The following is a 14,512-nucleotide window of genomic DNA, read 5'->3' on the forward strand; positions in this document are numbered from 1 at the left end:
TGTGTGTTTGTTTTGTGCTGGAGTGTGTGTGTGTGTTTGTTTTGTGCTGGAGTGTGTGTGTGTGTTTGTTTTGTGCTGGAGTGTGTGTGTGTGTTTGTTTTGTGCTGGAGTGTGTGTGTGTGTGTTTGTTTTGTGCTGGAGTGTGTGTGTGTGTGTGTTTGTTTTGTGCTGGAGTGTGTGTGTGTGTGTGTTTGTTTTGTGCTGGAGTGTGTGTGTGTGTGTGTTTGTTTTGTGCTGGAGTGTGTGTGTGTGTTTGTTTGTTTTGTGCTGGAGTGTGTGTGTGTGTGTGTTTGTTTTGTGCTGGAGTGTGTGTGTGTGTGTGTTTGTTTTGTGCTGGAGTGTGTGTGTGTGTGTGTTTGTTTTGTGCTGGAGTGTGTGTGTGTGTGTGTTTGTTTTGTGCTGGAGTGTGTGTGTGTGTGTGTTTGTTTTGTGCTGGAGTGTGTGTGTGTGTGTGTTTGTTTTGTGCTGGAGTGTGTGTGTGTGTGTGTTTGTTTTGTGCTGGAGTGTGTGTGTGTGTGTGTTTGTTTTGTGCTGGAGTGTGTGTGTGTGTGTGTTTGTTTTGTGCTGGAGTGTGTGTGTGTGTGTGTTTGTTTTGTGCTGGAGTGTGTGTGTGTGTGTGTTTGTTTTGTGCTGGAGTGTGTGTGTGTGTGTTTGTTTTGTGCTGGAGTGTGTGTGTGTGTGTGTTTGTTTTGTGCTGGAGTGTGTGTGTGTGTGTTTGTTTTGTGCTGGAGTGTGTGTGTGTGTTTGTTTTGTGCTGGAGTGTGTGTGTGTGTTTGTTTTGTGCTGGAGTGTGTGTGTGTGTTTGTTTTGTGCTGGAGTGTGTGTGTGTGTTTGTTTTGTGCTGGAGTGTGTGTGTGTGTTTGTTTTGTGCTGGAGTGTGTGTGTGTGTTTGTTTTGTGCTGGAGTGTGTGTGTGTGTTTGTTTTGTGCTGGAGTGTGTGTGTGTGTTTGTTTTGTGCTGGAGTGTGTGTGTGTGTTTGTTTTGTGCTGGAGTGTGTGTGTGTGTTTGTTTTGTGCTGGAGTGTGTGTGTGTGTGTTTGTTTTGTGCTGGAGTGTGTGTGTGTGTTTGTTTTGTGCTGGAGTGTGTGTGTGTGTTTGTTTTGTGCTGGAGTGTGTGTGTGTGTTTGTTTGTGCTGGAGTGTGTGTGTGTGTTTGTTTTGTGCTGGAGTGTGTGTGTGTGTTTGTTTTGTGCTGGAGTGTGTGTGTGTGTTTGTTTTGTGCTGGAGTGTGTGTGTGTGTTTGTTTTGTGCTGGAGTGTGTGTGTGTGTTTGTTTTGTGCTGGAGTGTGTGTGTGTGTTTGTTTTGTGCTGGAGTGTGTGTGTGTGTTTGTTTTGTGCTGGAGTGTGTGTGTGTGTGTGTGTTTTGTGCTGGAGTGTGTGTGTGTGTTTGTTTTGTGCTGGAGTGTGTGTGTTTGTTTTGTGCTGGAGTGTGTGTTTGTTTTGTGCTGGAGTGTGTGTGTGTGTGTTTTGTGCTGGAGTGTGTGTTTGTTTTGTGCTGGAGTGTGTGTGTGTGTGTGTGTGTTTTGTGCTGGAGTGTGTGTTTGTTTTGTGCTGGAGTGTGTGTGTGTGTTTGTTTTGTGCTGGAGTGTGTGTGTGTGTTTTGTGCTGGAGTGTGTGTGTGTGTGTTTTGTGCTGGAGTGTGTGTGTGTTTGTTTTGTGCTGGAGTGTGTGTGTGTGTTTGTTTTGTGCTGGAGTGTGTGTGTGTGTGTGTGTGTGTTTGTTTTGTGCTGGAGTGTGTGTGTGTGTTTTGTGCTGGAGTGTGTGTGTGTGTTTGTTTTGTGCTGGAGTGTGTGTGTGTGTTTGTTTTGTGCTGGAGTGTGTGTGTGTGTTTGTTTTGTGCTGGAGTGTGTGTGTGTGTTTGTTTTGTGCTGGAGTGTGTGTGTGTGTTTGTTTTGTGCTGGAGTGTGTGTGTGTGTTTGTTTTGTGCTGGAGTGTGTGTGTGTGTGTGTGTTTTGTGCTGGAGTGTGTGTGTGTGTTTTGTGCTGGAGTGTGTGTGTGTGTGTGTGTGTTTTGTGCTGGAGTGTGTGTGTGTGTGTGTGTTTTGTGCTGGAGTGTGTGTGTGTGTTTGTGTTTTGTGCTGGAGTGTGTGTGTGTGTGTTTTGTGCTGGAGTGTGTGTGTGTGTGTGTGTGTGTGTTTTGTGCTGGAGTGTGTGTGTGTGTGTGTGTGTGTTTTGTGCTGGAGTGTGTGTGTGTGTGTGTGTGTGTTTTGTGCTGGAGTGTGTGTGTGTGTGTGTGTGTGTTTTGTGCTGGAGTGTGTGTGTGTGTGTGTGTGTGTTTTGTGCTGGAGTGTGTGTGTGTGTGTGTGTGTGTTTTGTGCTGGAGTGTGTGTGTGTGTGTGTGTTTTGTGCTGGAGTGTGTGTGTGTGTGTGTGTTTTGTGCTGGAGTGTGTGTGTGTGTTTTGTGCTGGAGTGTGTGTGTGTGTTTTGTGCTGGAGTGTGTGTGTGTGTGTGTGTGTTTTGTGCTGGAGTGTGTGTGTGTGTGTGTGTTTTGTGCTGGAGTGTGTGTGTGTGTGTGTGTGTGTTTTGTGCTGGAGTGTGTGTGTGTGTGTGTGTTTTGTGCTGGAGTGTGTGTGTGTGTGTGTGTTTTGTGCTGGAGTGTGTGTGTGTGTGTGTGTGTTTTGTGCTGGAGTGTGTGTGTGTGTGTGTGTTTTGTGCTGGAGTGTGTGTGTGTGTGTGTGTTTTGTGCTGGAGTGTGTGTGTGTTTTGTGCTGGAGTGTGTGTGTGTGTTTGTTTTGTGCTGGAGTGTGTGTGTGTGTTTGTTTGTTTTGTGCTGGAGTGTGTGTGTGTGTGTGTTTGTTTTGTGCTGGAGTGTGTGTGTGTGTGTGTGTGTGTTTTGTGCTGGAGTGTGTGTGTGTTTTGTGCTGGAGTGTGTGTGTGTGTTTGTTTTGTGCTGGAGTGTGTGTGTGTGTTTGTTTTGTGCTGGAGTGTGTGTGTGTGTGTTTGTTTGTTTTGTGCTGGAGTGTGTGTGTGTGTGTGTTTGTTTTGTGCTGGAGTGTGTGTGTGTGTGTGTGTGTTTTGTGCTGGAGTGTGTGTGTGTGTGTGTTTGTTTTGTGCTGGAGTGTGTGTGTGTGTGTGTGTGTGTGTGTGTGTTTTGTGCTGGAGTGTGTGTGTGTGTGTGTGTGTGTTTTGTGCTGGAGTGTGTGTGTGTGTGTTTTGTGCTGGTGTGTGTGTGTGTGTGTTTTGTGCTGGAGTGTGTGTGTGTGTGTGTGTGTGTTTTGTGCTGGAGTGTGTGTGTGTGTGTGTGTGTGTTTTGTGCTGGAGTGTGTGTGTGTGTGTGTGTGTTTTGTGCTGGAGTGTGTGTGTGTGTGTGTGTGTGTTTTGTGCTGGAGTGTGTGTGTTTTGTGCTGAAGTGTGTGTGTGTGTGTGTGTTTTGTGCTGGAGTGTGTGTGTGTGTGTGTGTTTTTTGTGCTGGATTGTGTGTGTGTGTTTTGTGCTGGAGTGTGTGTGTGTGTTTTGTGCTGGAGTGTGTGTGTGTGTGTGTGTGTGTGTTGTGCTGGAGTGTGTGTGTGTGTGTTTTGTGCTGGAGTGTGTGTGTGTGTGTGTGTGTGTGTGTGTGTGTGTGTGTGTTTTGTGCTGGAGTGTGTGTGTGTGTGTGTTTTGTGCTGGAGTGTGTGTGTGTGTGTTTTGTGCTGGAGTGTGTGTGTGTGTGTGTGTGTGTGTGTGTGTTTTGTGCTGGAGTGTGTGTGTGTGTGTTTTGTGCTGGAGTGTGTGTGTGTGTGTTTTGTGCTGGAGTGTGTGTGTGTGTGTTTTGTGCTGGAGTGTGTGTGTGTGTGTTTTGTGCTGGAGTGTGTGTGTGTGTGTGTGTGTGTGTGTTTTGTGCTGGAGTGTGTGTGTGTGTGTGTGTGTGTGTGTTTTGTGCTGGTGTGTGTGTGTGTGTGTGTGTGTGTGTGTGTTTTGTGCTGGAGTGTGTGTGTGTGTGTGTGTGTGTTTTGTGCTGGAGTGTGTGTGTGTGTGTGTGTGTGTGTGTGTGTGTGTGTGTGTGTGTGTGTGTGTGTGTGTTTTGTGCTGGAGTGTGTGTGTGTGTGTGTGTGTGTGTGTGTGTGTGTGTGTGTTTTGTGCTGGGGTGTGTGTGTGTGTGTGTGTGTGTGTGTGTGTGTGTGTGTGTGTTGGGCTGTGGTTTTCCATCTCATGTGTTCTGATCTCAGATACCTCATTGATGTTGACGGTGTTGAGCCTCATCGGGCCATTGACTGTAAGTACATTAGAACTCTGATCATGTGTTGGTCTCTATCTGGTCACTCGGCACGTAGTAAAGTTGTTTGGTTTCTTTGTGCTTTTCCGACTGTGCTGTAGTGTTTAACGACTGCCGAGGGCATGCCATCGAGAGACAGAACTACCTGGATGATCTGCGGTCTGGGCCCAAGCGCAGGTGTGTTGTCACTCCCTCCTCACCTGTTACTGTGTGGTGGCTGTCTGGTGCTTTATGTGTAAGTGCTTTCATCTTCTCTGCTGTAGCAATGTGGGCATGGAGGTACCTGACCAGGAGCCCGTACAGGGTGGGGCCAAACACTGGAAACCCAACCCACCTTCCTCCTCAGCGAGGAGACCACACCCACGGCCAGGCCCACAGCCCCACTTTCCTTTCACCAGAGGACCACGTCCAGAACACCTGCACTACCAGGATCATTTTGTGTATGTTTTCCTCCATGGCTGTTAATTCGCAGCGTGGAGTTAGTGGAGTTGAATGTCTTCCGAGACGTTAACCTGTCCGCTGTGCCTGTGTGATCCTCAGATCGTATCATCAGAGGGGTGTGAACCACCAGATGAGGTTTGGCCTCCTGGCCACGCCCCCTTGCTTCCCACCTTCGCAGGGTCTGTGGCCCCGCGGACAGGCCCTGCAGGGCACGAGAGGCAACCAATACCCTGCACCTGCACCCTCACCCTACCCCACCCTAATGCCACGCTACACCATTGGGGAGCCGTGGGGAGGACCTTCGTCGTTTTCCCTGATGGACCAGGTGGAGAGCAGGGAACATCGTACGAAGCCCCGGCACAGGCGTGGGAAAACACTGAAGAAGAAGACCTGATGGTATACACAGTGCAGTGTCCATTTTAGCAATGCCATGCTCTGGTCAGCATGAAGTTCTTTACACTGCGTTCTACTACCAAAGGAAGGCTCCACATTACATATACAGGCTCAGGACACTGATGGAACATAAACAGTCTGTCTAACAGATGTTTTAATTGAGATTAAGAGCATTTTATTAATAATTTTCATAACTACATCTAGAGTTCATATTAAAACAGTAAGAGGAATGGTGGAGCACTATAGAGACTGAATACCATACTGACTATGCAGTCATAAAACCATATGCTGTTGCCATCTGGACAGATTCGGTTACTCTTGTTGGATTATATACATGCTGGGATTCATCGTCCTCTGTGTGTGTGTGAGGTTGGGCGGGGCTTTCACAGCACGCACGAGAAAACGGTGTAACTTTCAGAGGGCTGAGCTGCAACTTAGGCCTGGTGGATTGTGGGAGCATTAGAGAGAATGGTACTCTTGGACTTCAGAAGGATTTATATCCAGCTCTGATAACGTTACTCGTATTGTTGATAGTTGCTTTTTCTACAGATAAATATTTTGTTTGATTAATTTCCATATGGTGAGTTACAGTAACTGTTTTTATCTTGCTGTCACTGTAAAAGTCCTTGACTTGGAGGAAATTGTCCTCTTTTCCACCACTGAGATATAGTGTGGGTTACTCTGTATGGAGAACCCCCTCCCCCCAGTGTTTTTATGATACAAAATGGAAATAAAAGGTGCTCTGTCCATGAGTCTCATGTACTACAGTGTTTGCCACCATTCTATTAGGTGTATCCTATTAGGTGTTCTAGGCTGCCTTACAATTTACAGTCAAATTCAGTTTGTTTTTTGGTTTGTTTGGGGTTTTTTTGGGGGGGGGGGGGGGGGGGGGGGGGTAAATACGTTTTTTTTTTAATGTATGTAAATTCCCAAAGAGCACCAGTCACACTCTTGTAACTTCTTTAATCCTCATTCAACATTCACCCTACCATCAGGAAAATACTAATATTCAGAATGCTACACTAACTCACCCACAGGCCAGAGAAGGTTAACATTAGTCGATAGTTTGTCCCTGATATTTTCACAGTAAGATCCTGTGGAACATATTTCTCCTAATGCCTCTTGCATCCCCAGGTTATCTTACACGTAAAGCTACAAAACAATTTCGTTTTGCGAAAATTTGTTTTTAACGTTTTAATCAGGTAGGCAGTTGTGTACGCTGCAGTCCACAGTTTGACGTGTCCGACTGTAGGTGGCAGTATTGCTACGAGACCGGAAAGACATTATGTGGAGTATCTCGCCCCGGAAGCAGTCACGCCTTGCTGCGCGTTAGAGGAGGGTTCGTGTGTTGTTTGTTGGCGTCTAACGGTGGTTAGTGTGGTCGTGTACCTTAAACTGAGAAGTCAGGAAGAGTGCAGCCTGGCAAGCAGTCATGTGGATTTAAAGACTGGTCTAATTTATGTCGAGTAGGAGTGCCTCGGTAAAGAGCAGCTATCGTAATCGCTAGGTTAGCTCGCAGTAGCTAACGCGCTTCAGAACCCTGGTGGTGTGTGAGTGACATCACGCGCTCGGACGTTTGAACATGCAGGACGGTGGCACGAGCGCCGTGTCTCTGGCGTCTGAGCCCAGCGGGGCAACAGTCGCCATAGCGAAGCAGAAGGTCCTCGACGAGGACGAATATATCGAGGTGAAGTGGTGTTGGGTGGTGTTAGCTCAGGTCCGTGTGTCTGTCCAGACTCGTAGGCTCCTGCCATATTCCGTGTTAGCTGGTAGCTTTAGCTAAGCTAACTGACGATTGTCATAACAGAAAAACTCCACAAGACTGATGACGACGGTGAATAGAACAAATATATCCCTAGGAAATAAACTGTTTCTCTGTAGCTAGGCACACTCGGGAAATATGTCGGAAATATAAGTTACAAGGAGTTGCTGTCAATATTCCAAACATCCGTTGCAGGAAATGTACTGAACTTTGATCACAACAGCAGGGAAATAGCTGTTAATTTACTGTGATATAACGATAACATATAATGAAATAGTGAAAATCTAATCTACTTGACCATTTGGGGTTAACATAACAAGGGTACTTTGTCACTGACCAGTTTGGAGCATTATGGGCCATAGGAGTTGCTGGACGGGTCAGACTGGTCGTTGTTGTTGTACCAACAGTGGCAGCTTGTTTCTGCTTTACATTCTAAGAACAGCTGATCTCTCTCTCTCTCTCTCTCTCTCTCTCTCTCTCTCTCTCTCTCTCTCATATATATATATATATATATTCATATATATATATATATATATATATATATATACACACACACACACACAGTCAGCGTGAGGAATCCTCAACTATGAACAAACAGTAATTCACATCACCACCATAATTTTGCTCTCTGAATTTAGCCTGAATTGAAAACTGCTTCTGAACCTAAATGGCATATAAATGGAATAGTTTCTATTAGTTATCTGTTGTTTGACTGCTTGCTGTGTATTCAGCTTTAATAGCTTGTGTTCTCCAGAACAAATGTGTTTACATTTGAGAGGAGCACAAAAAAAGACGCTCTTTTTAAAAATTTTTTAACAGAGTCTGGAGAAGATTATTCAGAGAGACTTTTTCCCAGACGTGTCCAAGCTGCAGGCGCAGAAGGACTACCTGGAGGCTGAGGAGAACGGGGACCTGGAGAGGATGCGGGACATTGCCATCAAATATGGCTCCGCCATGGCGAAATACACACCACGCACCTACGTGCCCTGTACGCCACACCTCCTCATTAATGTACCCATCTGCTTCTACCAGGAGGGGCAGGCTTTGTGATTTAAACAGGAGAAACTCAGAGATGACATCCAATAGGGAAACGGATGTTATTTATTTAAGTGTAAACTAGGCAGTTAAACACCGTTATTTTCAAATGTTCATTTTTATCAGCTGCTCCTAACATAATGACAATTGTTTGCATGCTGGGATTACAGTGCTGTGTGTGTGTGTGTGTGTGTGTGTGTGTGTGTGTGTGTGTGTGTGTGTGCGCGCGCGCGCGCCTTATCCCAGATGTGACTCCTTCCACGTTCGAGACACCCGATGGTCGTTCTGCATCCCCGTCCTCGTCTCAGGGTAAACCCAGAGCGGCAGGGCACGAAGGAGCTGGCGGTATGTTGTCAGCAGCTGGAAAACACGCGTGACATAGATGTGAACACTGAGATCTGTTTAACACAAATGCTGTTCATATTCCAGCTGTGATCCACACAGAATCATTTGCAGACTCTGAGGTGTTCTGCTCCTGTACTTCAGTGATGTGTGTCGGCATTTCAGGAAGCAAAGATGGAAAAGAGGAAGAGAAAGAGTTTCCATCACTTGACTGCTTTCTTGCCAAAACCACCAGCGAGGACAACGCATCCTTCCAGCAGATAATGGACATGGCCAAGGAGAGAGACAAGCTGAAGCACGCCTGGCTGTATGAGGCGGAGGCCGAATTCAAACAGGTTTGTGTGTGCAGCAGGGGTTCTGTTCTACCTCATCACTGTTTCTGCTGTGTGTGCTGTGCCATACATGCAGTGTTTCACCATTTTATACCATCACTGAAGGCCCAATAGGTCAAGATTACATAACACAACATCCATCCAAACATCTAAAGAAATGACATAAGCTCGCAAACCTTTGACTTTTTTCTTATTTAGTTCTCTCTGAGTTCCACATGTCGGCTCGTATATAGGTAGCATGTGCAGGTTCTGTGTTTGTTCTAATGAAACGTGTGTGACCTGGTGTGTGATGGGGGGGGGGGGGGGGGGGGGTTTGACGTGTGCTGTGTTTGAAGCGGCATGAGGAGAACCTGGCTCTGCCATCCTCGGAGACGCAGGCGCTGGAGAGCACCAAGGCAGGTCTGGAGACCTGGGAGTACAAGGCCAAGAACTCTCTGATGTACTACCCTGAAGGCAAGACCCACACATCCAGCTCCGTCAGATGACATACACAAGCACATGCACATTTACATTATACTTCTAACTTTAATATATTAATAAAAATGTAGTTTTAAAAGCTGTCGGTTCAGACATGCAGATTTGATTTAAAGTCCCAGTAAGGGAGCAGCCCAAAGCAGGAAAGATTGTGTAATTAGAACCTCTGTAGTTTGAACTTTTGCCCCAAATTAGGCGTCGTCACTTTCATTCATTTTTACACCTATTCTTTTGTCCAAGAGATTCTTCTGAGATTTTTTTTTTAAACTTGTGTTAAAATGGTGTTTAGCAATAACATCAGTTACTGAGACTATTGTGTCAATAAATTAAAAAAAGCAACTTTTTTTTTTTAAAGGAAGGCTTTGTGTCCATAGTGTAGGTTGTGTGTTCATTTGTTTCGCGTGTCTGTTGTGAAAAGGTGTGAAAGACGAGACAGTTTTTAAAAAGCCCCGTGAAGTGATGTACAGGAACACGCGCTTCGACGTGGACCCCTTCTGCAAAGCGCTCAACAAGTCCCAGATCCAACAGGCTGCAGCTCTGAATGCACAGGTAGACTCTGCCCCCTGCCCTAATCTACCCCATCACCCACAAGTCTGTGCGCTGTGCCCACCTGATGGCTGCTGTTGTGCTGTGTTCTAGTTTAAACTAGGGAAGGTCGGCCCAGATGGTAAAGAGCTACTGCCCCATGGGTCACCGAAGGTCAATGGCTACGGGTTCGAGGGAACGCCCTCTCCTGCACCAGGTCAGCAGAAGCCCTCGTCTTCATCGCACTAAAGGGATAACGTCCTCTGCAGGACACTTCTATATTTATAATTCAGTTGTGGGGGTCTGAACATTTCACTGTATCTGTGTTGTCATGTTTCATACACACACACACCCCCTCACTGATGGTGTAGGTCGGTTCCTGCTGCCTTAAACACTTAATGATGAAGTTTCCTTCACAGTTCCACTGCATATGAAAAGCCTCATGAAAATGTCATTTCATTGTTGTTTGATTACCAACCTGTGGCACAGTGGCTGATGATGGTTGTGTTGCTCTGGTGTGAAGGTGTGTGTGAGTCTCCTCTGATGACCTGGGGGGAGGTGGAGAGCACGCCCTTTCGGCTGGATGGCTCGGACACGCCCATCGTAGAAAGGAACATGGGGCCGTCCTTTAAGGTGCCCCTGATCACACACCCCAGTTAACACAATTATGATGGATTATTCCCCGATTAACACAATTATGATGATGGATTATTCCGTGATTAACAAAATGCTTTTTTTTTGCTTTCCTTGTTTAAAAGAGAATTGTGTGGATGGTAACATAAGTAATCTGCACTTTTATCAGCCATTATTGCTGTATATGCCACTGTAGTAAAGGTTTTTCTGGGGTACCCGTATGGTCCTGGGATTAAAACCATCAAAGGTTGCCTGAGCACTACTTAATGAAACAGTAAATAATCAGAGTGGACAGTAGATGGTAGTAGACTGGCCAGTTCTGCATGTCCGTAGATTCCTGAGCCGGGACGGAGAGAACGCTTGGGCCTAAAAATGGCAAATGAAGTTGCAGCCAAAAACAGGGCCAAGAAGCAGGAAGCTCTACGCAAAGTCACCGAAAACCTGGCAAGGTATTGCACAGAGTAAACCGCAGGGTTCACTAAACACCGTTCACTAGCCACATGACTAGTCCTGCACTGCACAGGGCCAAACACTCATCTGTTGTTCTGCTGTTGAATTATAGTTGTGTAGAAATTATCACAATTAAAAACAAACACACTAAGATTCCTTTTTCTACATGCTGAAAGCTGGTCCATTTGTCTTTCATTTAAAAAGAAGAAAAAATAATTATCTTTTTTTGCTTACAAAAAGAATTGGACACTCACCATCTGGGACTCTTGGGCGCTGTATTAGTGAAGTTTGCTAATTAGTGGGTTTACATGCTGTTTTATTTATTCATTGTATGATGTAAATGTATCCCACAGTCTGACTCCGAAAGGTCTCAGTCCCGCGGCACTCACGCCTGCCTTGCAGCGGCTGGTCAGCAGATCGTCCAGTAAATACACAGACAAGGCCCTGCGCGCCAGCTACACACCCTCGCCCTCCCACAGGAGCCTGGGCTCCAAGACGCCACTTGGGGGCGCTGCTACGCCATCAGGAACCCCAACGCCCACTAAACACAGAACCCCCGGCACGCAGGACCCAGCCTCCATCACAGACGACCTCCTACAGCTGCCCAAGAGACGGAAGGCCTCTGACTTTTTCTGACTCGTCCTCGTGAAGAGGCGCACAGCATTGTAAAGACACTCGTTTGGTGTTCAAAACTGAGAGAACTCTTTGGGGCTTTTGAAATGTTCAGTTGTGACTCTAAATCTGAAGACTGTGGACTATTATGACTGTTTGCTCAGTTATAGGTGTAGCAGCCTGTGAGTGTAAAATACTTTGTACAGATTATAAAAATGGTCATATGTTTTGATGGCAGAACTCTTCAGTTTTCCTATGGAATGATCAGACTGTTTTGGAGCATAAAGGGGTGGGTGGGTGTACACAAGGTATTTAACACTGAAAAAGGCAAATCTAACATCTGTTTATTTTTTTTTGATGAGTCAACCTAATTTCTAGTTTCCTCTTGAATTGTTCCTCCAAATTGCTTTTGCCTCAGACTGTCAGTGTACTCAGTCCAGTAAAGGACGATTCACTGGATTGATCCTCAGAGCTGCTGCCAGATTCGGCAAGGCTGCAGGCTCCACTCCGGTACCAGTGAGTGCTCCAGCAGTGCTGCTAGACTCTGTCTTTTGGATGGTCTGGTTCGTGTGGAGTCACTCTGCTTGTGGTTTTGTGGAATCCCTTTGACGTAGATGCTCCGTCCTGCTGACTTTGAGTTGTGTCAGCTGTCTTTGGCTTTGCCTGCAGCCAATCGTGCTCCAGAATCTTGTGAACCCTGATGCGTTTGGTCACATCAGGGTGAAGTATCCGGTACATCAGGTCTTTGTACTCCGCTGGGAGTGTTTTGGAGCGAGGGAATTCCAGCTGGTGTTGCTTTTGAAGCCTGAGCATCTTCCTAACGTTGGAGTCGTCGTAAGGCATGGAGCCACACACCATGATGAAGAGCACCACGCCCATACTCCACACGTCGTACACTTTGGGGTCGTAAGGAATGGCCTCCAGGACCTCTGGAGCTGCGTACGCCGTAGATCCACAGAACGTCTTGCAGAGAACCATCCGGCCTCCTTCGTAATCAAGCCTCTTGCTAAATCCAAAGTCTGAAACTTTAAGATTAAAGTTCTTATCTAACAGCAAATTTTCGCATTTTAGATCTCGATGAGCAATGTCCAAATCGTGAAGGAATTTGACAGCCAGCGAGAGTTGATGGAAAAGTTTCTTGGAGAAGTCCTCGGGCAGACAAAGACGGTCTTGGATTAGTTGTAACAGGTCTCCCTGTACTCCGAGTTCCATGACCATGTACACTTTGCCTTCAGAGGACTCAAACACCTCGTAAGATTGGATGATGTTGCAGTGATTTAGTGAGGTGAGTATGTCGAGTTCTCGAGGCAAGAATTTATCCAAGAATTCAGGTGACGCTTTCTTCCGGTTAATGATCTTAACAGCGACATTTCTTTTGAGACGCTTTGAGAAAGCGGACTTGACTTTGGCGTAGGAGCCTTCTCCCAGAGTGAGCCCTACCACATAACCCCGTGTCTTCAGCAACCACCAGTCGCCCATGGTCGCTCGCTCGCTCCGCGCTCAGCCTGTGGCTTCACGCGCTGGAACCGGCCACTCGGCTTCTTTGTGTCACTTCGTTTATGACGCGAGTCTTTATTACGTTCAAAACTACTACGCGAGATTTCAGAAAGAATCACTTGAGACCCTTAATAAAGCGATTATAAAATGGACCTGTAATAAAGCGATTCCGTTTTGAATGTCGTGAAAAGATGTAAATCGTAGGTTAGCATCTACATGTTATAAGTTTGTGTCCCTTTAACTGCTAGTTAGTACGTCTGGTTTGGAAATGTTAGGATAATGAAGGACCAACTACTGTATGTCTGACTACACGGCTAGGGACGTGCCACTACCGTTTGTGGTACGTGAACCTTTTACAGCCTGTAACTGTTTGCTTAATTTTATTTTTCAACTTGGAAAAATATAGTTTGCACACATTTCAGTCAAAACAGACCTTTTTCCAGTTACAGACCCCACTGTGTGACATGCTGTCTCATACCACTGTCCCCATCAGCTGTCCCCCCCACCCCGTTATTCGTGGAGCCGTCACAGCGTCCTCTGCTGTTTTCTTTGAAGCATTACATGCTATTTTGCTCTTCTGCAACCAGAAAAAAAGCCACCTATAGCCGTTTTTTAATCAAAATGTTCTTCAGATGTATAACTGCATGTTAATTTTTTTGTGCAGTCCGCCCACAGCAATATGGTGAATTAAAATGTATATGAGCTGTTTTATGTGTAAATTAGTAAATAAATTAGTTTATTATTAAATCTATTAGTAGATCAGTTTAAATCAGTTCAGTATGTCAGTATGTGTGCGTCAGGCTACGTTTACATACCAAGTCACATTGTTCAATTTCGATATTTTTTTTTTGTTGCTTAGATTGGTTTTGCCTGTCTTGACGGTTCACATAATTGCAAGTGGCCTGTCTGTCTGGCCTTCGAAACGCGCATGCGCACATTGATTTTCACGTTTTTATACAAGATAGCTGCGTCACCACCAACAAAAACGTCTTATTTATGAAATGACCCATGGCTGTAAAAGCAAGAAAATGGACGCGCTAGTAGGCTAATGTATGAATCCGGAGGATAGCAAACAGTGCGTCTGACGTACAGGAGGTCGAGAAGGCGAGAAGCCTGACGGCTGACGTGTGTTGTCCTCGCAGCTGCTGCTTTGATGACGACGGCACTAAGTGCATGCGTGAAAATTAGTCAAAAAGCCGCATGAATTCCCATCGGCACGCTCTTATTCAAGTAGAATCGGATACGAATCTGATTTAGGACCACATGAAAATTACTCAAATCTGTTTTGACTTGTTTGTCCACACTTCTTGCCCTGGAAATAAAATTCAGATTTGTGTCACACTAAGGCAAAAAATAGGATGTGAGTGACTCCAGCTTGATAATGTGAACAAAGTCTAGATTGGATGCATATCCAATTCATGGCTATGACCCTTGAATGAGAGTGGGCAGGTCGGTGTGTTTCTTTGTTCCTCCACTTAGAATGCTTTCCCAGTGTAACCATATTATATCTGGGCTTACTGTCTCACAAACCAGCACACCCTCACATCAGTACAGAAGATGTGTTCTGTTTACACTGGTGTTAAATGTGGAGATGGTCTCTGACCTCTGAAGGTAATTTGAGTGATCCAATTGCAAAATGTCTTGGGTGTGTTTATGTGGCTTTTCATATGATTCAGTGAAATCTGAACATTATCCGATCACCAAGAAAATGATCACAGGCTCATAATCAGGTTTAAACACTCACACAGCACATGTGACCACATCTGATCTTTCCCTCCATATGGGACAGATTTGTCATTTGAGTGTCATTTGAGTGTGAACAGCAGA

The 14,512-nt window shown here is 45.7% G+C and overlaps 3 protein-coding genes across 5 annotated transcripts in view; 2 read left to right on the forward strand and 1 right to left on the reverse strand.

Moving 5' to 3' along the window:
* The window catches only part of dusp11 (dual specificity phosphatase 11 (RNA/RNP complex 1-interacting)), a 12,086-nt gene extending 6,311 nt beyond the window's left edge, over nucleotides 1-5,775 (forward strand). The window contains exons 7-10 of the mRNA XM_027028839.2: nucleotides 4,143-4,189; nucleotides 4,291-4,366; nucleotides 4,453-4,629; nucleotides 4,730-5,775. Of these exons, the coding sequence (XP_026884640.2) occupies nucleotides 4,143-4,189; nucleotides 4,291-4,366; nucleotides 4,453-4,629; nucleotides 4,730-5,024 (595 nt within the window). The 3' untranslated portion in view covers nucleotides 5,025-5,775. The remainder of the gene's footprint in view (nucleotides 1-4,142; nucleotides 4,190-4,290; nucleotides 4,367-4,452; nucleotides 4,630-4,729) is intronic.
* Nucleotides 5,776-6,330: 555 nt separating this feature from the next.
* Nucleotides 6,331-11,420, forward strand: ess2 (ess-2 splicing factor homolog). 3 transcript variants are annotated; one of them, XM_027028826.2, is made up of 10 exons: nucleotides 6,331-6,740; nucleotides 7,605-7,773; nucleotides 8,067-8,165; nucleotides 8,328-8,497; nucleotides 8,830-8,947; nucleotides 9,387-9,517; nucleotides 9,608-9,710; nucleotides 10,017-10,126; nucleotides 10,460-10,575; nucleotides 10,930-11,420. In XM_027028826.2, the coding sequence occupies exons 1-10, from the start codon at nucleotides 6,606-6,608 to the stop codon at nucleotides 11,210-11,212; spliced, it is 1,434 nt and encodes a 477-aa protein (XP_026884627.2). In that variant the 5' UTR covers nucleotides 6,331-6,605; the 3' UTR covers nucleotides 11,213-11,420. The 3 variants fall into 3 exon arrangements, with proteins under 3 accessions (XP_026884627.2, XP_026884629.2, XP_026884630.1); XM_027028828.2 differs by having other exon boundaries at nucleotides 6,331-6,710; XM_027028829.2 differs by lacking the exon at nucleotides 6,331-6,740 and adding an exon at nucleotides 6,834-6,857.
* A 105-nt stretch (nucleotides 11,421-11,525) lies between these two features.
* LOC113589263 (testis-specific serine/threonine-protein kinase 1) lies at nucleotides 11,526-13,400 on the reverse strand. Its single transcript, XM_027028830.2, has one exon. It carries the CDS (start codon nucleotides 12,665-12,667, stop codon nucleotides 11,726-11,728), a length of 942 nt encoding a protein of 313 aa, XP_026884631.2. The 5' UTR covers nucleotides 12,668-13,400; the 3' UTR covers nucleotides 11,526-11,725.
* Between the last annotated feature and the right edge of the window lie 1,112 nt (nucleotides 13,401-14,512).

This window comes from Electrophorus electricus, chromosome 17, assembly GCF_013358815.1.
Source record: "Electrophorus electricus isolate fEleEle1 chromosome 17, fEleEle1.pri, whole genome shotgun sequence".
Lineage (NCBI taxonomy): Eukaryota > Metazoa > Chordata > Actinopteri > Gymnotiformes > Gymnotidae > Electrophorus > Electrophorus electricus.

What these genes read in the sequence shown, in the direction of transcription:
- ess2 (XM_027028826.2), top strand. Translation starts at nt 6,606, where the DNA reads ATGCAGGACGGTGGCACGAGCGCCGTGTCTCTGGCGTCTGAGCCCAGC. An exon ending in ACCACGCACCTACGTGCCCT is followed by an intron (nt 7,774 to 8,066) that starts GTACGCCACACC and finishes GCCTTATCCCAG; the next exon opens with ATGTGACTCCTTCCACGTTC. An exon ending in AGGGCACGAAGGAGCTGGCG is followed by an intron (nt 8,166 to 8,327) that starts GTATGTTGTCAG and finishes TCGGCATTTCAG; the next exon opens with GAAGCAAAGATGGAAAAGAG.
- LOC113589263 (XM_027028830.2), bottom strand. Translation starts at nt 12,667, where the DNA reads ATGGGCGACTGGTGGTTGCTGAAGACACGGGGTTATGTGGTAGGGCTC.